The sequence below is a fragment of the Mesocricetus auratus genome, unplaced genomic scaffold (genome assembly GCF_017639785.1).
Source record: "Mesocricetus auratus isolate SY011 unplaced genomic scaffold, BCM_Maur_2.0 Super-Scaffold_100013, whole genome shotgun sequence".
NCBI lineage: Eukaryota > Metazoa > Chordata > Mammalia > Rodentia > Cricetidae > Mesocricetus > Mesocricetus auratus.
The window spans coordinates 61,035,508-61,058,074 of NW_024429196.1; the positions used below are offsets into that span (position 1 = coordinate 61,035,508).

At 38.7% G+C, this 22,567-nt stretch overlaps 1 protein-coding gene across 1 annotated transcript in view; it reads right to left on the reverse strand.

The window, feature by feature from the left end:
* LOC110340193 overlaps positions 1–22,567 on the reverse strand; it is a 379,146-nt gene that overhangs the window by 152,831 nt on the left and 203,748 nt on the right. The window contains exons 11-12 of the mRNA XM_040755232.1: positions 12,026–12,289; positions 7,979–8,177 (exon numbers count right to left, since the gene is read on the reverse strand). Coding sequence (XP_040611166.1) covers positions 7,979–8,177; positions 12,026–12,289 — 463 coding nt within the window. The remainder of the gene's footprint in view (positions 1–7,978; positions 8,178–12,025; positions 12,290–22,567) is intronic.

Below are 22,567 nucleotides of genomic sequence, written 5' to 3' on the forward strand. Positions count from 1 at the left end.
TGGATTATGGCCACGCACAAGAAAAGCATGTCAAAGCAGTGTGATTGACAATCTAGTCCTCAATCCTTGTGTTCCTTTAATGGACTGTTTGATCAATAGGGAGGATATATGAGGCCACATAAAACACTGAGTGTAGGAACAGTCCTCGGATCTCAAGCTGTGGTGTGCCGTGGCTCTGATTCTAATTGGAAACACACATGGCGTACTCATGTCCTACAGTAGAGAAGCAAACATCTATCATCTTTTCCTCCAACCTTATTTTTGATCATTTGTATATGACACATCTGTTTTTATTGCCACTTCTACTTTTCAATTGAATTACAGGTAGGAAGGAGGAGATCGAAGGTAGCTTCCCTACAATGTTTTGACTCCTCAAACAGCAGCAGATCTATGGGTGCTGCTCTCTGAAGCACAGCCTAACCTGCTGGAAACGTTTTAAGCCTTTCTCATCTCTCTGTCTCTCACATCTATTTGACACGCCCTCTTCCCTCCTCTCTTGTCATTAACTGCTTCTCCACTTCCCTTATATCAGTGGGAACACTTCCTGTATGGGTGTCAGGATTTTTGGAGGGGTCAGGGGCTGCCCTGCAGAGGAAATGACAAACTGTGAAATGGGAAAGAGAAATTCCTTCCACATGTTCCCTACCTCCAGGAGCAGTGAGGAGCTGTCAGCTAGCATCACTGTGGGCCCAGGCAGGGCTCGGCACTGCAGTCCTGTCAAAAACAATCTACAGACCCATGTGACTGCGTCAAGCCTTCTTAGCACCAGCAGGTTTAAGACATGACTTGAGACTGAAGTGGATCAAAGAAAAGGAGACTTTGTAATGGGCTGTGAGGGGTGGGAAAGAACCCCAGGAAATAAGCCGAAGAGGAAAACAAACTACAATGACTTATTTATTTATTTATTTATTTTACGAAATCCACTAACAGTAGGAGAGTTACCTCAGCTGCAAAAATCTCTGAGAAGTATTTGCTCGGCCAAGCCTGTTTGAGGAGTTCAAGGCTATTGCTACCAGAAGGCTTGTTCTGTTTGTAAATAAAGCTAAAAAATGACAACCACAAGGCTTAAAGGAAAGCAAAAGGAAGAGAATGAAATAGGAGGCTAGAGGACATGTGGATAGGAAGAAGAATTTATCAATTGCTGATCTTTTAAGGATGTAAATTAAAGAATTTGGAAGCTTTTCTGTGACTTATAGTATTTTATACACTTCTATATTGTAAGAAGGGCATTTCAAAATACAGGTAGTTAGAGCTCTTTATGAAGATTAATCACTTTGAAACATACTATGGTTCCCCAAGGCTCAGTTTTGTACCCATACCAAGGATTCATATCTATTGATACTATCTGAAAACAAAATAAAAATCCTATAGACCCAATGCCATATAGTCTACCATGTACTTTATAGTTTCAACAAATGGGATTCTTAAGTAGTCATTCAAAATGCTTCAAATTATGGCTATTTATTGTAGAAGTCCCCCTTCTTTGAAAGCTCTCTGAAGTGGTTACGGTTGTCTGTAACCTGTAACTATCTCAGAGAGTTTGTCCCTAACCTCGGCTCCAACTGTTACCAGCAAAATCCTGTGGACTGTTTTCAAGTTCCACATTCATGGTTTTAGGATTCTTCCACAGAAATGGTGTAACAGTTAACAAATTCGTGTATATACATATGGATTAATATATATATATATATATGATCCAGGTAACTAATGTCTTAGAGAAGTTCTAGGAGACTGAGACAAGAGCATCAATTCGAGGTCAGCACCAAACACACAGTGAAACTATAACTTGAAGAAACAATAATACATAGTAAATGTATAAAGAAAGAGTTGCTTTCCTTATCTAAGTTCGACAGGAATTTGGGGCAGGGAATTTTGCAATGTAACATGGTGATCTAGTTCAAACTGGTACAGAAACTTGACGCCAACACTCACAAGCTGTCTGTCATCACAGGGAAGACAGGTAACCCTCGTAACTCTACTGACAAAGCTCTCACTTCCTCAGCTTCAGATGAAGGTATTCAGCCCAATGGGAAGTGTCCTCACTGTGCTTCTACTTCTCCCACTACTAGTTTTTTTACCTGTGTGAACTCTCCCTGTTGTATGTCAGACAGACAGCAGCACATACTAGGTACAGCGCTCCTGAAGAGCTACTTAGAAAGTTCCTGAAACAGGAAAAAGAAGGAATAAAAGAAAGAAGAAAGTGAAGGAAGGAAAGGAAAAACATAGCTTTTAAATGAAAGAATAAACATAATTAATTGATTTTTTAAGTTTCTAGTATTATAAAAAGCCACTGACAAAAAATAGAAGAAAAACAATTTCAAAAATAAGTGCCAAGTCCTTTTCTAGGGCTTAAGCACAAGAAATGATTAAGTCATTGGGAATGAACAGGTATGTTGGGGAAACTTATTTCTGTAGTCATGACATAGAGACCTTTAGCAAACACTGAAAATTTCAGTCAATTGATTTTTAGCCAGTATGCAAAAACAACTCAACCTTATAATAAGTCTATCCAACACAAGGATGTTAGAAGTAGTCTTAACTGCGCAAGAAGCCCCCTAAAATAATCTTGACCCCACACTTAATTCAAAACCAAACTTCAAATAGAACATACACATAAACTTTCAGAAGACAGCAAAAAATCTTCTGAACTGAAGTAAGGCAGAGTTTGAAGGAGTGGAACAAACAGCTCAATCTACTTTGCCTGATAGACAGGACCTAATCAAAATCCTAGAGGCTTCACTCTATGAAAGACAGGTCTAAGAAATCAGAAAGGTCAAAGGCAGGTGAGGAGGAAATATTTGCAACTAGCATATTCCTGAAAGGACTTGCAAGAAAAACTCAGCGTTAAGAAAACTAAAAGCATTATTAAAAACTGCCAACAAGAGTTAGAGATGTGACACAACCGGTAGTGTTTGCCTAGCAATCATGACGCCTTAAATTCAATCAAAGACACCATTTAAGCCCGGTGTGGGTATACACTTTCAATCCTTGAACTCAGAAGGTAAGACAGGTGAATTAGAAGCTGAAGGTCATCTTCAACTGCACAGTGAGCTCAAGATCAGCCTGACTAGCTTCACCATACAATGTTTCAAAACAAACAAGCAAATAAAAACTGGTATGCCTGAACAAGTACATGTGGAGATGTTTTGGGATGTCAGGATTCAAGAAATAAAAAAATGTAAATCACAAGATGATGTTATACTCAAATTAGGATGAGTTCTCAGAAAAATAGGACCACAGTGCTGGTGAGAATGCAGAGCAACTGAGATGCTGAGTAGCTGGTGGATATGCGGGACAGTATGGACACTCTGGAAGAAAGGGAGTTGCTTATAGAATGAAATGGACACATGCTGTTTCATAGTCATTCTACTACAGTAGGCAGCAAACTGAGATTTTCAACATGATTTTGATTGTGGCTCCATACTGCCTTGCCTACTCCTAGACTGTCATTGACAAATGAAACTAAGTCTTATCTCCTTCTTGGATATTTTAGTCCACAGTTATCTAACAAATGAATTCATCCATTCATTTATTCATTTAACAAGTCTTTAATTGAGCAATTACTTTGTTCCAGGCACAGCATAGACTCCACAGACTTAGTGAATACTCTTGAGGCTGGTCATCCAGACATGCAAATGAATACATGTCCACAATGAAGAGAAAGAACAATGGGGTTGGTCAGCATTGAGTTGGGCTTCTTAAAGAAGGAAATTTTAAGCTAGTTGGTGAGGAGTCTTCATGATACGATAAAATTAAAGAATAACAAAGGTCAAACCCTCCTACATGTCTCAAGGAAATAAAGAAACTCAGGACTACCAATAGCTTCACATCGGACATCTGTTTAGTTTCTTTTTGTTTTGGAGACATGTTTTATGTAACTTAGGCTGGCCTCAACCTTACTATGTAACCAAAGCTGGCTTTGAGTTCCTGGTCCTCCTGTTTTGCATACTTGGACTATAGGTGTATGCTACATGCCCAGAAACCTTCCATCTTTCTTGATTTGGAATCCACAGACATTTTTAATAGTACCAATGTCAAGGACCTGACCCTAGAGACTTGGAGTCATCAGGTCTGAACAGAGTCCGGGTGTTGATATGTATTAATAGCTCTACAGGAGACTAATAGGTGAACACAATTTACTGTTTCATTAATCTTGTTTAACTGTAGTGTAGGAAATGTTTACTTGGCACTACTCAATTTTTACATGATTTAATGCTCACCAGGGCTGCTTTTTGACTGTGTCAACTCCTACTATTCTAGCCAGGTTGGGTGGTCTGTTTTGATACTGAAAGCCTATGTACTATCAGTTGCTTGTAATATGCAGTATGGGATACACCATGGAATACAGGTGCTTCAGGGCTAATGATGGGTTATGCACTGAAAAATCCAGCTGAAGTTAAAAATATCTTGTAGAAAGTGAATTTAAGAGACTTAGAGTCTGGCAGTGTCTCCTCATGACCATGCGTCTGACTTCTGCTCTGGCTCCATGCTGTTGTCGACTGTCGGGGGAAAGAATCATGCTATCCATCAGTAGCCTGGGAAAATATCAATTTAGTACTGGACAGACAATTCCTATTGAATGCTTAATGTTCCTCTAGCACTGCAGAATGGAAAAATCCTAATTCTGGCCTTCAGATGTCAAAGATTCTATTATAATCAGCAATGGTTCGTTGTTTCCTCTTCTAGTTGATATAATTTATAAGAATTGACAGGGAAGTGTTAGGAGGAAGAGAGAGAGAAAGAGATAGACAGAGAGAGAGAGAGAAAGGGAGGGAGAGAGAGAGAGAGAGAGAGAGAGAGAGAGAGAGAGAGAGAGAGAGAGAGAGAGAGAATGCTTTGACTAAACTAATATCTATACCCGTAAAACCAGCTTTCTTCTACAATATGCTCATGGGCTGGAGCCAATTGGAACAAAGCACATATGACAACACATATTTCTCACAATTGTTCTCTCATCTTTCAACTAAATATCTACTAAGACAATTGCACTTGCTTCTTCTCTGGGTTTGGATTCTTCCCAGGAAGTTTTGCTATCTGTTTACAGAAAATAAGCTGAGAGAGTCCACCCTTCCCACTAGCCATGTAGACATATATGTTTGTATCATAATAGAGCAGATAGACTCAAGTAAACCTCTGGAGGTCAAGAGATGGACACTTTTGGCTAACAACTCCACTGCATGTAGCAGTGTGGTTTGTTCATTAGGGTCGCACAATAAAATTCTCCGGAATTCAGTATCACAAAGCATCCCCAGACCTTGCCACAAACTATTGTTCTTGCAAGATATCCATATACAAAACAAAGTCGTCAAACGCAGTCACTATTTCCCTAGCAGTTATCTTAAAAAGTAAAACAACTTGAAAGACGTCAATCATACAAGTTATATCCTAGATATTTTCTTCTAGCCTTTCATAAATATTTCCAGCTCCCAGGCATCCACGTAATAACAAGTTGATCACTGAAAATATCAGTTATGGACTAAGCGCAAAATCCCCTTAGAGAAGAGTGTGTATACAGGCACACTTGCAAAGGAACATGAAAACTGCTTCTTTATGATTTGGGGACACTATAGCAGATTTGACAGATTGCATATGGAGCCTACTGGTGTAGGACAGCTTGTGGAAGGTCATGAGCACATTTTTCAGATAGCAACTTTACAGCCATGAACATACCACGTGGCCACAACTTCCCCCACACTTCCCTCCTTTAGTTGTAAATAGCCAGAAAGTCATCAAGCCAGAGTTTAATAAACTTTTAATTTGAAACGAATTACCACATGTTGTGTTTGTTTACCCATTATTAAATCTCTTAGCAACACATCAGTTTCAAAAAGCAGTACACTATATCACATCCCTGATATAATAGAAAACAAGCCCATGGGAGATATTAAACACTAATAATAATAAGCTTAGAAATTCCCAAGAAAAAATAAATAAAAGTAAGCAAAAGAGGAGACATGTACTAGAAAAAAAATCTGTGTCTGGTTTTGTATAAATCTGTTTCAGACAGATGGAGACAGCTCCTCTTCTGTCTTTGAACATGAGACTTACATTAGTCTCTGAGCTCAGAACAAAGCAAAATAATAATCAGGTTTTTCTAACAGAAAGCATAAGAAATTCTCCCTCTTGGTACATATTGTATTTGCACACTGAATGTATTGGCATTCGTCTTTCCCAGGGTGCACCTGTCCTCTTGGAGGAGAGCAAGAGCTGGGGATAGTGCGCCAAAATCCAAGTTCATAGCATGGTGTGGTTCATCTAGGGAATGCAACCACATTGCTCCAGGAAAGACGAGAAAGCAAAGAGAACCTGGTGAAAATGGTTCAAAAGTAATTACTTCTAATCTACTCAGTATCCTAAAACTAGGTAAAAATATCAGTGGTATGAAATATCATTAGTTAAGTCAGAACCCACTGTGTAAAAATGTAAGAATTCTAAAATAAGACTGTGTTACACTAAAATTTTTAAAAGAAATACACTTTACAAGTACACATATTTTGCAGTGTTCATTGACTTCAGAGTTGACCTTTGATCTTGATATTTTAGTGAAATCAATGGCATGCTTTCTCTTCTGTGACATCACAATCATTCACTTTCTATTTCTTGCTTTATTTTTCTTAGGATGATGATCTCTGAGCATTGGGAGAAGCTCTGACTGTGTCTCTCTTTTCAACATCTTAGATTGCCAGTGTCTCCATGCATTTCCTGTGACTCCACTAGGATTCTTAAGGCTGGGATATGTGAAAGAAACACTGACAGCTCTGGAGTTGGTGGTTCAAAAGGCTATGTCTAGTGAGTGTTTTCAGGTTAGCTGGCTTCTCAATGAGAAACTCCTTGCCACAGAAGCATGGGGCCCTTCAGTTGATTTCCCAGGGTCCATGTTAAAAATAAGGCTAGACATGGCGGCAGGTGTCTATAATGTCAGTGTTGACAGAAGCAGAGTGAGGGAGAAGGAACTCTGGAGCTCACTGATAACCAGCCAGTCTAGCGCAAAAATCAAGGTGGAAGCCAGGCAGTGGTGCCTCACACTTTTAATCCCAGCACTCAGGAAGCAGAGGCAGGCAGATCTCTCTGAGTTCCAGGATAGCCAGGGCTGTTACACAGAGAAACCCTGTCTAGAAAAACAACAACAATAATTATGTCATCAATGAAAATACCCAATGTTGATTTCTGGCCTCTATCACACACACACACACACACACACACACACACACACACACACACACATACACATGCACGCATAACCCCCCACATGCATGTATACACACATACACATGCATACCCCCACATATACACACATACACATAAACACATGCAAATCAATACACATACATACACACACACAGAGAGGAAGAAGGAGGACATGGAAGAGAAGGAAGGTGAAATAAAAAGAAATTATATAAAGGAAATAGAGCAAAAATAGAATTGCCAAAGTAGAAAATAGAGTATTAGTACATGTTATGTTATTTCCTTGACCATATAATTACACCATTTTATAATTTCAAAGAAAACGCTCACTACAGGATTTGCCACTGATAATTATCATGATACAATCAATCCTTAAACACAAAGCCCTACAGCATAAACTCTATCACTTGTGAATTTGTCCTGAGAATATTTTATCTTTTCTAGTCACATTTTTGGTTACTACTGTCAAAAACATACAAAAAAATTGAAATTGTAAACAAGAGACCCAAAAGACGTCAAATAACCCCACACTTCCAAAACTCAGAGAAAAAATAGTTTACAAACAATAGGGTCATGGAGAATAAGTATGTGTGTTTCAAGGAAGTAGTTTTGTACTTATTTGCATAATAGACAATGAGATGTGAAAACTAATATTCTTGGCATTATAGTCTCTCTACATGGCTTAATTGAGAAAATGCATTCTTGGAAAATATATACTTCTTAATTAGCTTCATTCAATATAACACAGTTCAGAACACTGCATTGGAATGCTGAAGAAAATAAGTCAACCAACCCTGAGAAGAATGGACGGTGCAGTCCATTGCAGCATGAAAGTTTCTCGGGGCTTCTTTCTTTGAAGGACCAGCTGTATGACCCAAACCGAATTCTGCATTCTCTGCTTTTGCCATTAAACACACAGGACGTTCAGGAGAAAGCTGCCTGCGGCTCTCATAGCTTTTTTGATCATCCAAATGCAAAGGAGTTTTAATTACCTATTAAGAGATGAATCAGTTAATAGAAACGGTTGCAAATATTACCTATGTAGTTAGATTTCCTCCAGAACAATGGGGTGTTTGAGATATCTAAAATGACAATTCAGTTTTCCAAACCCTGAAATATTTTATCTGGCTAAATTATAGAGGCTAAATGATCTCCATAATCACTTTAAATATTGCCATGTGCTTTGTTTGCTTAGTTTATTATTTTTAATGTCCTGTAAGAAAACACTGTCTGAATAAGCTTCATGCTGGGTCGAAACTAGCAAATGTTAATATAATACAGCAGTGAATGAACAGGTGGGTGTTCACTGAGCACTTTTCCACCACATTTTTAAGATAACAAAGTACTGGAAGGAAACACGGGGAAAGCTGATGGCCTGGAAAGAGAACTTCCTTGGGAAGACGGGTCAGCCTTTCTTGCTTACCCAATCTCTCCTCTTCAGTCCTTGCACATATCTGAGGGAACTAAATTACAGATGTTGGCCAGCCTTCTCCAGAGGTCTCCAGTTACTGCCCCTAATGGCATGGGGCAACAATAGAAGTCAGGGTGAAGGCATGAGCTCTGGCTTTGTCTGACTGGTTTCTTAGAACTTTCTTCCCACCCACCAACCCTGCAGAAAAATGAAAGGAAGTATTTCCCTGGATTTTTTAATCTTCTCTAAGCTTAAATTGTAAAAATATTTTCTCTTCAATCGCCTTTTTTGCCCTTTTATGTCATTTGCTATATGTTTTATAGATCAGAAATTTCTGTATGGTTGGTTGGCGCATTGGTGGTAGGTGGGTGTGTCCCTGCCTGTGGAAGCCAGAGGTTGACATTGTGCATTTTCTGCAGTCATTCTCTACTTAAGTATTTGAGACACGACCACTTACTGAACCCAGAGATGACAAAGATGGCTGGCAGGTGGGATGCAAGGATCCTCCATCTGTGACACCACCTCTCCTAGTGTTGGGGTTTACATATGCTGCCCTATCTAGTGACTTTGGGGTGGGGTGAGTTGGTTTGGAGTATGTGCTAGGGATCCAAACCTAGGTCCTAGTGCTTGTAAGGCAAGCACTTTACCACCCTAGCTCTAATCATAATAGTCTGCACTTGAGAAAACTCATACTGGAAAAATTCAAATATTATAGAAGTTTGTGTAAAGAAAAACATAGTTTTGTATAAGGATTTTTTTGTTTTCATCTTTATGACAAAGTATCTTCATCCTCATTTATTTTTCCTCTCAATCAGAAAAATCGTATACCTTGTGCCATGCTATTATTCTTGTCAGTAAAGTGGACTTCCTCCCCAAATAGAGACATAGAGGGCAACAGTTCCTAACATTGTCTAATGCATAATATAACTGGTGTGTGATACATAGTGCCAGACAAGGTCTATGGGTAACAGCATTACTTTTTCCCCATTATGTTTCATTTAATGAAAAAGGAGGAAAAAAATTGGTCGTCAAACACAAGTAGATTTTGCTCCAGCTTTTAATAAGCAATTTTTGACTTGTAGATTTTAAGTCTTGATTTACTCTCAATCTAAATAATCTTTATGATTAATACTAAGACTATATAAGTTGTTTTTTATGAATTCAGTGCTAACTTTCCAGGCCATAATTTATAGAACACTGAGCTATAAGTACCAGTAAATGTGAAAATTAAAGGCTGGGTATAGCCCTCAATGGTAGTGCAGTTGCCTAGTATATGTGACACCTTGAGTTCAATCCCAAGCATGTACAGTAAGATGCAAAGGAAAGAAAAACAACAAAGAAAACCAGTTAAAAGTCACAGGTTCCATGGGTGATGGATGGCTTTGTGGTTGAGGTAATTGTGGTGCCTGCATGAATTCCTAGGTTTGGATCTACAGCACCACAATAAATCCCAGTACAGCAGCTCAGTCCTGCAATCCTAGCAATGGGTGGGGTAGAGTAGGAGGCAGAAAAAGTTGGATCCTAGGGCCCACTGCCAGCTAGTCTAGGGAAAAGAACAAGCTCTGGGTTTTACTGAGATATCATGTCAAACAAGACAGAGAGTATTATAGGAAATATGCAAACTCAAATGTGAGCATGTGTACATGTGTGCTTGCACATACACACACACACATACATACACACACACACTTGCAGACACCTTTCATATTAACTATAATAAAATTTACTTTCTTTTGTGACTGCATTTTAAATTTCATTTAATTTTGACTGATGGCATAATGTTTAAGACTACATTATAAAGCTGTTTTGTTATGGGTTTTGGTAGTTATTTATAGTCCTGCATCATTCTTCCATTTTGGGCTTGCATATATCAGTGTTTATGATTGTTAAAAGCTGTAACTAACCTCTAGTACTTGAAGAACCACCTCAAAATAATTGGTACAAATTCTCAGGGCATAGTGAAGATCTCTTTCTCTGTGAATCTAAGAGATAGTCAGATTTATCTCAGGGAAGCACTGTTTCCATATCTAGATTACATCTATTTCCTTAATAGTTCTCTAGACAACTCTAGCAAGGTATTTTAGCATAGCACTCTAAGGGAATTCCCTAAAAAGAAAATACTAGATAATTTCAACACAAATAAAATGGTAACTGAAAGGAAATGGCGATAGGGTGGGAGGCTGGGGGGGATGGTAGGGAGGTGCAGGAGGAAGGGAGGGAGAGGAAACTGGGATTGACATGTAAAACAAGCTATTTAAAGTTAAAATAATAAAAACAGGTAACTGAAAAAATTCTCACACGACAGATAGGAAATCTAGCCAATATTGTATACTTCCTGAAAACATCCTCATTAGTTTCATCAACTAGGAAGGTAGGTAGGTAAATAGATGGATGGATGGATAGATGATTTATAGATAGATAGATAGATAGATAGATAGATAGATAGATAGATAGATAGATATGGGCAAACAGTAGATAATCAGATGTGTAAACAAAGAATAAAACTTCATGGCACTTTATGATATAGTCAGCCTGGGAAAATTCTATAATTAAGAATAACAAGTTTAGACACAGCACAAAATAAGTAGACTACAAACAGGTGGTACACTTTATTCTTAACATATGCAACCATTTTCTTCTCTGGTTAATGACATTTGCCTACAGTGAATCTATGTACTGTCGTGTTTGTTAAAAGGCTAGGTTCAGCAATGCACAGAAAGCTATACGTATACAAATATGTATGTTCAAGTTTATTTGCTTTAAATATTTGAGTTTGACAAAAAGCATGCGTGGGAGTGAGTGACTAAGGAAGACAGCACTCCCATGGCCACTCAACTTCTGTTGAATTTTGTATTTCTTTCTTGTCAGAGATGAGCATTCAGAAGGCAGAAGTCACACCTCATCTCTCCCGAATGCTATCACAGGCAACTCCCAACACATGAGGGAAGATTGGTCAGTAATTTTGGTAAGGAAATAAATCATTCATGCCTAGGGTGAGAGAGTGAACTTACAGATTGTGAACAGCAGCGAACCAGGAGGCTTGCACAAGAGTTCTGTTTTATTGAATATACATGACTGTATTAAGTTCTCTTTTACTTACCCCATGAACTCACAATTTAATGCCTTATTTCTAATTATTAATCAATGCATATTATCAGAAACCAGTTATCTTATATAATTACTTTTACTCTTTCAAAGAAACTTAGTAAATTTTGCAGTTGCATGAAAGAAAGCTAATGGTTAGGCAGAAGTGTCTTTGGAAAATACTTTAAGTCATTTTCCAGTTATAAGCTCATATTACTTAACTGTAACCCCAGCTATGTTACTCAAAAGGATGAGATATGAGGATCAAGAGTTTAGGACAGCCTGTGCTAAAAGTGAAAAATCCAGTCTTAAGAAATTAATAAACAAAATGATCATATTACAAACCTGAAAATACAGATTGCACAGCCACTGGTCCAAATCTTGGCAAATCAAATCTTCAATTTTCCTGAAGCTGTCCAGTTTCTGGTCATACTTTCCTCGGAGAAGGGGACACTTGAATTTTCCTTCCACTATACAGAAGTTGTTATCACACATGGGAAATGCTGCCCAGCCCATGACAAGTTCACTGTAAGCACATGTTCCACGGAGAAGGAAGAGTTCGAACAGAAAAGACAAGCCAGGTCTCACAGATATCCTTTGAGGAAGTACCTGGCCAAGATATTAAGACAGGAGAACTTCACTTCAGAAATGTGCACAAACAGTTCAGACTTAAGTACAAACATGTTCTGTATTTCTCCTGTTGCCTTGAAATACTTACTGTTGAATTAATTTACAAATAAGCCTTCTAGCTTCAGGTAATTTAGCAGCCATACAACCATTTAAGTGTGGCTCTGTCATAGACACCTGCTTTATAAATTTTAGGAATCGAGCCCGTAATATTGCAATTAACGTACTATTCTATATTTTCATTCCTGTTGGCTTGAGTTGTTATATCTGTTTGTGGTTGCTGTGGCTTGAATATGTCTATTAATGTACCTGTGCGATAACCCTCATCCATCAGTTCATGTGTTAATGGTGTATGGAGACAGAGCCTTGAGGAGATAGGATTAGATGGTGTCATGAGGGTAAGGCCTTAAGAATAGTATCAGTGGCCTTGCAAAATGGGAATAACAGATTTAAACCAGTTATTTGCCCTTTTCCACAGCACCCTCCACCATAATGCAATGCTGTAAGAAAGCTTTCACCAGATGCCACCATACTTTTGAATTTCGTGGGCTGCAGAACCACAAACCACAGAACTATTCTTTTTTAAATAACCATGCCTGAAGTATTCTGTTCATAGTACAGAAACAGGCTAATAACATAACTATTTCTGTCTCCCAGCACAATCATGATATCATGTCCCTATTTTGTATTCTTTGGATCATTCAGGTACCAAGCTCAAGTGCTTTGGACAGAACAAATTCTGTCTGTAAAAAGAGTTGAATAAATTATCACACTCCAGAAAAGTTAACCTTATTCGTGATGATAATTAGAATTATAATTGTGAGAAAGATAAAACATAATCCCTGTAGATTTGTGACTACTGTTTATCTAAAATGACACTATTGGAGTCAAATAAATAGCACTAGGCAATGATGGATGGGTACTCACATTGGCCAAGCCATGTTCTTAGATGTAGATATGAAGCTCATTCCTCAGCACAAAAAAATTACGAGAGTGAAAGAAATAAATGATTTTTATTTAAAAATATTATATACCTAATTTTTATTACAAATTGTATGTGTGTAAGTTTAAATTGACAAAAAAGTGTCTTATCATAGACTCACAAAACATTTATCCAAATATGTGCAATTATAGTTATATGATTTATATGAATACCCCAAGATTTAAGCTTAGGAATAAAATGTAACAGAGACATCTGTTGAAAACACCATAACCCTGTGGCAGCTGCTATTAAACCATTAACGGGATCAGGTTTCATTTAAACCAGATTTGCCATTTTCAACAACAGCCCATGGGAAAGCTAAAGACATTAGGCACAAATTATTAACACAGGAGATCCTTAATCAAGCCATACTTTTCATTTGGCTAGCTAGCCACGAGCAGCATTTCTAACAAGAGAACAAGAGCTAAATGGAGGAGGAGAAATGGAATCACTCCCCTGGTTAGATCCATGATTTAGAAACAAAGTTGAAACCATGCTGTCAACAGTGATTTAGTTTTATCATTGGATTTAGCAATAAAAACTAGGACCCTCCTTGTATTAAACCAGTGAGTGTTTTTCAGCAATGCTTTTGAAGTAGGTGGAATGAGACTAGGAAAACAGTGACAGTTCCATAATGACTTTTGTGGTGGGCTTAAGTAAGTTAATTCTCTTTTAATACTTAAATTTATATGCATTTGAGTTTTCTCATCATATGATGGAAAGGACTGGGCAAGTACCTAAGTGAAAGAGTACTTATGTAAGGCCCTGGATCCAATCTTAAGTGATATCAGTTGGAAATCTAAAGTAACAATAAACCCCCAAGCCACAGTGATGTTTGATGGGGGAAGTCCTGTATATATGTCAATAAATCACTGTTGGCCAATAGGGAACCAAGATAGGTGAGACTAGGAGTCCAGGAGGACTCTGGGAAGGAGAAACACAGGAAGTCAAGATGTAACTACCATAGGGTAGGAAGCCCGGAAACTTTGCTCTGGGAAGAGAAATACTTAGATTAACAATTATGGGATAAATACTTAAGTCAGAGCTAACCAGTAAGAAACAAGCAAGGCCAACAGCTTCATAATTAATATTGCCCCCTGTGTGTTTATTTGGGACTGATGCAGCTCTGGAACCAGGCTAGCGGGAAGGCTTCTCTTTACAGATGTTAAATATGTTCTTCATGAAGATGACACATTTATACTAAGCCAACAAGAAAATATGAATTATACATTCATCTTACATTTGTATTTATGATTTATCCAAACCACTCCCTAGATGACATGTAATAAAAAGTTCACTATGCATCAGTAACAATGCCAAACACTAGCATCCTTTTCTTCTTTTGTATGAAAAACTCCAAGCAGGCTGTATGAACCCATGAAGTACTGTTCTACCTGCTGCATTACACAAAGGGATTTCATGTAAATCTATTTTACTACAGAGAGTGGTCATATGCAACTACTCCAACAGTTCCTGAAAGTAAGAATAAAGTATCAGGACAAAGACTGTCTATTGATTCTAGGTAAAACACAAGATAGGAACTACACATTCTTTCATTAGTCATGCATTCATTAATTCATTTTTATTTAATGTGTCTGAGTGTTTTGATTGCATGTCAGTATACCATGTGTATGCCCAGTGCCCAGGGACATCAAACTCCCTGGAACTGGAGTTGTAGATGAATATGAGCCATATATGGATGTTGCAAATTGAACACAGGTTGTCTGAAAGAGTAGCCAGTGCTCTTACATGAGCCATTTCCATGACATCACATATTCTTAGAGAAAGGAATCCACTCTCTCTGACACCAGTTATCTTTTCAGAAAGCATGTTTTGAGTGCTTTTCCCTTGCTTCTTGTTGTACACAAGATCTTTAGCCCTGTAATGTGTACCCTGAGACTGGCTGTTTGTGCTTTGGCAAGAAACATTGCTAAGTTCTCTTGCTGCTCTCTCTGAGGGCCTTTTCCAGGAGCTCAACTACTTCCACAGCTAGCCTATGAAATGACACTTCCCTGTGTAGCCTTCATTGACTTTCTATTTTAAAATGAAAATGAATAGGTGCTCATTTGCTCTGATGCCAATGCCATCTCATCATTAGAGTCCTGATAGGTAAAGGTCATAAAGTCCTGGGAGATGCTGCATTTTCTGACCACCATGAATAATTATAGAGAAGAAATGGATTTTACTGAGACAAGCTTCACTGCATATTGTAATGTCCTGGATCTTCTACATGAAGAACAGTATACATGAAAGAAGAGCATGGAAGAATAATCTAAGAAACTAATGAGTATTGGTAACTGAATATTGAGTGGAGGAGTGGAATGAGAAAAATATGTCCTTTGGAAACTCGGTACATATAAATTATTGGCCTGGAGTGAATGATGTTACAAATGTCTGTCATAGTTCGCTTTACCTGTCAACTTGAAACAAAACTAGAGTTACCTGGAAAGAGGATACTTCAATTGAAAATTGGCCCACAGGTTGGCCTGTGACGATGATGTCTGAGAGGTATTTCTTTATTGCTAATTGATGTAGATAGACAAAGTCTATTGTGGGTGGTGCCACCCTTACGTAGGTGGTATTAGGTTATATAAGAAAGGTAACTGAGCAAGCCAGAGAGGGCAAGCCAGTAAGATACTTTCTCTTATGGATCACACCTCTGCGTCTAGTTGAATCTCTGTCCTGATTTCCCTCAGTGATGGACTTGTTACCTGGAAGTGTAAGCTGAAATAAGTCCTTTATTTCCAAAGTTGTTTTTGATTGTGGTTTTATCACAGCAACAAGAAAGCAAACTAGAACCGTGTTGAAAAGCTATGTTTATACTATGCTTTCTGTTTCTGCCTTTCTTAAATGTTTATAGAGGTAACAGTTCAGGCTTTCTTTCTTTTTGCTTTAACATTATTTTATTTCATGTATAAGGGTGTTTTATCTGCATGTGTGTCTGTGCATCATGTGTGTGACTGATACCACAGAGACAAGAAGAGGGTGTTAGATCTATTGAAACTGGAGTTGCAGATGGTTGTATGACACCATGTGGGTACTGGAAATTGAACCAGGTCCCCTGGAAGAGCAGCCAGTGTCCTTACCCATTGAGTCATCTTTCAAAGATTGTATATTAGTTTCCATGATCAGGAAATATACTGGTAAAACAAATTTAAAAGTACGGTTCTTAAACTGAGAACATTTACAAGTACTCAGTAGCATGTGGGAAACAGAGATTCTCAGTGTTTTAGAAATCCTGTGCATATTTCAACCACAGAACATAATCAAAAAGTTGAATGACAGCAGAACATAATCGAAAAGTTCAATGACAATTGCTAACCAAGTTCAAATGGAAGGAGGGGCATTTTAAAACTTAAACCTACTAAACTCAGTGGAACATTAAAACTAACATAATTCAGCCCAATTATGTTCAGTTTCCGCTGTGAGCATAGATGTCAGATCTTGATATGTAAGTCAATATTTTCTATTTCATTCTCTCCAGTTTGTTTGTACAGAATGTCTACCACCTGGCATGAAACTATAAGATATCTATAGAGGAAAGAGGCACTGAAGCACTAACTAATGAAAACTACTCAACAAATAAGAATCCATGCATGATCAGAAACTGGAATTAACGAAGATTTTGTATTATTAGTATCAATATTTGAAGAAAGTATACAGTATTTCAGGGGAGAACTTAAAGGTATTTTACAACAGAAACCAAAATTTTTGCATGACCAAAATCATGATATTGGCTTAAAAGTATAAAGGGATACAACAGAAAATGCATAATGAGTGTGGAAGTCCATCTGGCAGTGAACTTATCCAAATTATATCACAAAGGCAAAAGAAGAAGGAACAAGGAGGAGGAGGAGAAGGAAATAGAGGAGGGATGGAGGGAGGGAGGGAAAGAGGGAAAGATTCATGAAAAATTCCAACCTATGTAAATCTGGAGTCTTTATAGGACAAAAAGACAATGGTGCTGAAAATATTTGAAGAGATACATTGATAAAAATGATGAAAGTCATCAGTCAGCAAAATAAAGGTTCAGAAAATTCCATACAGAAGCCATAGAAACAACAGCTAAGCATCTCAGAGTCACCAGTGAAAATCAAGACAAACACAGAATCTTAAAAATAAAGTATCATTGCTGATATCTAACTGGAAAGTCCATTTGGGACAGTCCAGGGGCTATTCTATGTTATTTTCTCTATCTTCTAATCACAGAATATAGAATTTAACATAAAATATTACATACCACATAGTAAATTTAAGTTGTATTTCATTGCTTAAATCCAGTCACAAGACATTATTTTGAGCACATATCTAAAAGTCTCTAAAATCACTGGCTTGTTCTAAATTCCACCTTTAGTCACTTTGTAGGTTATTGCACACAGTAAAAAAAATGTTCCACAGACAAGTCCAGAAACCATGCTGGCAAACACAGTTTCTCAAGGCAATTCCTCAACTGGGGTTCCCTATTCTCATGTTTGTCAAGCTGAAAACTAAGATTACATGCCACAGATACATATACACACTAAATAGCATCCATCAAAATAACTATTGTTGCAATATTCTTTAAAATGCCTGTGTGCACACATTTGTACCCACGCGTGTGCATACACACACATACACAGACAGACAGACAGACAGACAGACAGACAGACAGACAGACAGACAGAGACAGAAAGACAGTATTATTTCATTATGGCATTGACTTCATTAGGAAAATATTTTTTATCCACAGTTTTTCAAGCAGATGTGTTGACAGAGGTACCTATAGACCCAGAACATAAATTAGGGGGCATTCAAGTCCTTAAAACTTACACTAATTAACAATAATTATTAAAGAAATACATTTGAGGAGATCAGAAGAGGATATTTAAAAATGTTTGGAAAACTAATTAATACTAATGGTGCATATGACCCCAATTTTGAGCAACTGTTCTATCCAGTCTCTGGCTCCATGGAAACTTGCCATGATACACCAGTGCTGTACACTTGCCACCTGTAACCACATTAGAAGAAGAGACAATTCAAAGTGTAACCTAGACCACAAGTGACAGTTCTTAATGTGGAGAAGTGACTGCCCCCTGCCAAGGAGCCACTGTGCCATGAATTCTATTTACCAATTAGTGCTACCTCCTCATATTCCAAGCATGAGGTAGAACTGCACCTCATGTTCACTCTATTGTTAGTTATGGACAAGGATCTGGGGGTGAGTCTAGCCACATTCCTCATTTTCAAGCAGAGAATTTACTGTCACCTCTAAATCCACCTGGATTCTCTTTTCTTCTCCACTTCCCTAGAAGACAAGGGACATTCCAGAAAGTGATTCTTCAACCGGTCTGTGGCTTAGGATGACAACAATGAGGAAATTCTCCTTCTGCTATGGAGTATGTGTGAAGCAAGAATGAAAGGTGGGAACCTGTTGTGATGTACTATGAGCTGCTGGCTTCTTTGTAAACACAGGATAACCAAGCTTATAATGTCTGGCTTTCTGATGCTCAGCATTGTGCTAATGTGCCAAGATAAAAGCAATGGCAACCCTAAGTCACAGCATAGGAGGAACTAGTGGGTTTTGGTGACCATGAAAGTAAAGCTAAGAGTATAAAATCAGATAGATATTCACACAATCTGTACTTCAATTGGTAAACTGAACATTGGGAAATTTATAGGTTGCTCATGGGACATCTACCATGGCTGCTACTCTTCCAAATGCACTGAAAATAGTTCAGGATACCTGAATCCAAATCATCATCCTGCTCTATACAATTGTTTCTCTCATTTAAAGGAGGAGCTGTACACATTAGAGTTTGAAAGTCTGGGCTTTGTCATCAGGTAAAGCTAAGAACAAATCTCACCTTACCTCTGAGTGAAAAGCCTATCTGATATTTTCAGATCTTGATGTCACTATCTATAAAGAGCTGCAGAATAAGAAATAGTGACAGATAAACAAAATAGAAATAAACTAAACAGTGTCTTCCAGAGCTGAATTCTACAGAGAATACCACAGAGACTAGAAGAAGTAAATCAGTGCTTAATTTGCCTTAGAGATAACAAAATGTTCCTTTGGAAGCCGACAGCTCAGAAAGGTGCTTGGGAATTGATAGGGAGCCCAGGGTGATCTTGATTATCAGACTGAGTTTTATAGTGCTATTCTTTTTTGTCCTGTTTTCCCAGTTGTGAATTTAAAATATAGACAAATTAGTTCTAATCCCCTGTCTATCTGCTATGTGCTATAAGAAAGTCATTGTTCTTGGAAATTTATTCTGGCTTAGGAGAAAAGGACAGAGGGCCACAGAAATTACAACCACGCAGTTTCTCAATAGGAAAGAGACTTTCACTGCCTGTACCCTTCAATACAAGTGCATAAGGTAGATGTTTTAGAACATTGTTTTTAAGTCCTTAATCCTAAATATCATTATAATATCAACACCTAACACTTATTCACTAAACTCAAGTCATTTTTCAAAACACTTTGTCCTCGTTAGCTTAACCACCACAATTGTCCCATGAAGTATATTGTGCTGTAAGCCCAATTTTACAAATGCCTGGACTGAACCATAGAGAAGCTGGGTACACAGACATCCAAACCAGTTGGGATGTAGAGATGGGATATGAGGGTAGGCCTCATAGAGCTGTTCAAGCAGTACTTACCAAAAACAGGAGGAACCAAAGCAAACAGCCAACCTTAGATTCATGTCCAGAGGCCTCAGCATCATTTTGCTCTATCCCACAAAATGTTCTGCATGGCTTCTACAAAGTGAGAGGAGACATGGCCTCATCTTCCAAATGTCTGTCTTCAAGTCACTCACTTTGGGTTCAGGCATCTACAACACACTTAGAACTTTTCAAGTAAAAATATATAGGAGACCACTTCTTGAACATAACACCAGTAGCACAGACAGAGATCGACAATTAACAAATGGGACTTCCTGAAACTAAGAAGCTTCTGTAAGGCAAAGGACAGAGTCAACAAGACAAAAAGGCAGTCCACAGAATGGGAAAGGATATTTCCCACATATGACAGAGGGATAATCTCCAAAATTTACAAAGAACTCAAGAAGCAAGTCTCCAAAACACCAAAGATTCCAATTAAAAGGTGGGGTACAGAACTAAATAGAGAATTCTCCATAGAGAAGGCTAAAATGACCAAGAGACACTTAAGAAAGTGCTCAACATCCTTAGCCATCAGGGAAATGCAAATCAGAACAACTTTGAGATACCATCTCACTCCTGTCATAATGGCTAAAATCAAAAGCACCAAAGACAATTTATGCTGGAAAGGATATGGAGAGAGGGGAACACTCCTCCATTGCTGGTGGGAGTGCTAAGTCGTACACCCACTTTGGAAATCAGTATGGAGATTCCTCAGGAAAATGGGAATCAATCTACCACAAGACCCAGAAATTCCACTCTTAGGCATATATCCAAAAGAGGCAAATTCATATAACAAGGACATCTGCTCCACTATGTTCATAGCAGTGCTATTTGTAATAGCCAGAACCTAGAATCAACCTAGATGCCCCTCAACTGAAGAGTGGATAGAGAAAATGTGGTACATTTACACAATGGAGTACTACTCAGCAGAAAAAAACAATGGAATCTTGAAATTCGCAGGTAAATGGATGGCACTAGAAGAAACCATCCTGAGTGAGGTAACCCAGTCACAAAAAGTCAAACATGGTGTGTACTCACTCATATATGGATTTTAGACATGGATCAGGATAGTGCCAGTCTGCGCTTCCAATGACAGAGAGTCTGGGAAACAGAAAAGAACCAAAAAGAGATATGCATGGTACCCCAGAGAAGAGGAATGAGGCAAGATCTTCTGAACAGATGGGGAACACGGCGAGGGGTGGGGGGCAGTGGGAGCTGGGAAGAAGAGAGGGGGAGAAGAGGAAGAGAGAGTAGGTCATGGGGGAACAGGAAGGTTGAGTGAGGGGTAGAATAGGGAGAAGAGGGAATCATAGGTTAGAAGACAGATCTGGCACAAATGAGACCTCTAGTGATCTAAAGGGATGACACCAACTGGCAAGCTAAGCAATAGTGGAGAGACCACCTTAAATGTCCATTGCTGATAATGAACTTGATGTCTGTAACCATACTAGAACCTTCATCCAGCAGTGACTGATAGAAGTAGAGGCAAACACCCACAGTTAAACACTGAACTGAACACATGGAACCCAGTGACAGAGAGAGAGGAGCGATGAGCAAATTGGCAAAGATTGGGCTGGCGAAACCAGCAGAGCCAGCTGATCTGAACAAGGGAGAGCTCTTGGACCCCAGACCAACAGCTGAGAGGCCAGCATGGGACTTATCCAGACCCGCCTGAGTGTGAGAGTCAGTGAGGAGTCCTGGGCAACCTATGGGGCCCTGAGCAGTAGATCAGTGTTTATCCCTGGCATACAAACGGACTTCGTGTGTCCATAACACAAGGAGGGATGCTCTCTCAGCCTGGACTCTTAGGGGAGTACCTGGACCCTGCCCTGAGTGAAATGACAGACTTTAGATAACCCCTATGTGGAAGGAAGTGGGGATAGGGTGGGAGGCTGGGGAGGATGATGGGGGGGTACGGGAGGAGGGGAGGGAGAGGGAACTGGGATTGACATGTGAAGCATGCTATTTAAAATTAACATAATAAAACTAAAAAAATAAAAATATATACTTTCTCTAATACAATTAAGGGTCATTCAAGAACAAAATATTCTGAAAGATTGAATTTACCTTCTCCTTTGTACGTTACTAGTTCTGAATAAAAATCAACCCTGTATAAAGGGCACATTCTTGTCATCCTGAACCTAAAACCTCTGCATCTAACTGTGCAATTAGTCCACAACTAATTTAACCATTCAAAAGTCACCAACAATCCAAACTCTGAAGGCTTTAGAGAAACAGTTACCACCAAATTTGCTTTAATTACTCAAGCGTGCTGCTGTCTTAGTGTTCTATTGCTGTGAAGAGACACATGACCATGGCAACTCTTATAGAGGAAAACATTCAACTAGGGTGTCTCAGAGGTTTAGTCCATTATCATCACGGTGGGACATGAGAGCCTACAGGCAGACACGGGATTGAAGAAGTAGCTGAGATTCCTACATCTTGTAGAAAACAGTAAGCGGTCTGTCTGTCACACTGAGTGGAGCTGGAGCAAAAGAGGCCTTAAAGCCTGCCTCCAGAGTGACACACTTCCTGCTCATGGCCAGACCTACTTCAAGAAGGCCACACCTCCTAACAGTGCCACTTACTTTGGGATTATGGGGGCCAATTGCATTCAAACTACCACAGGTGCT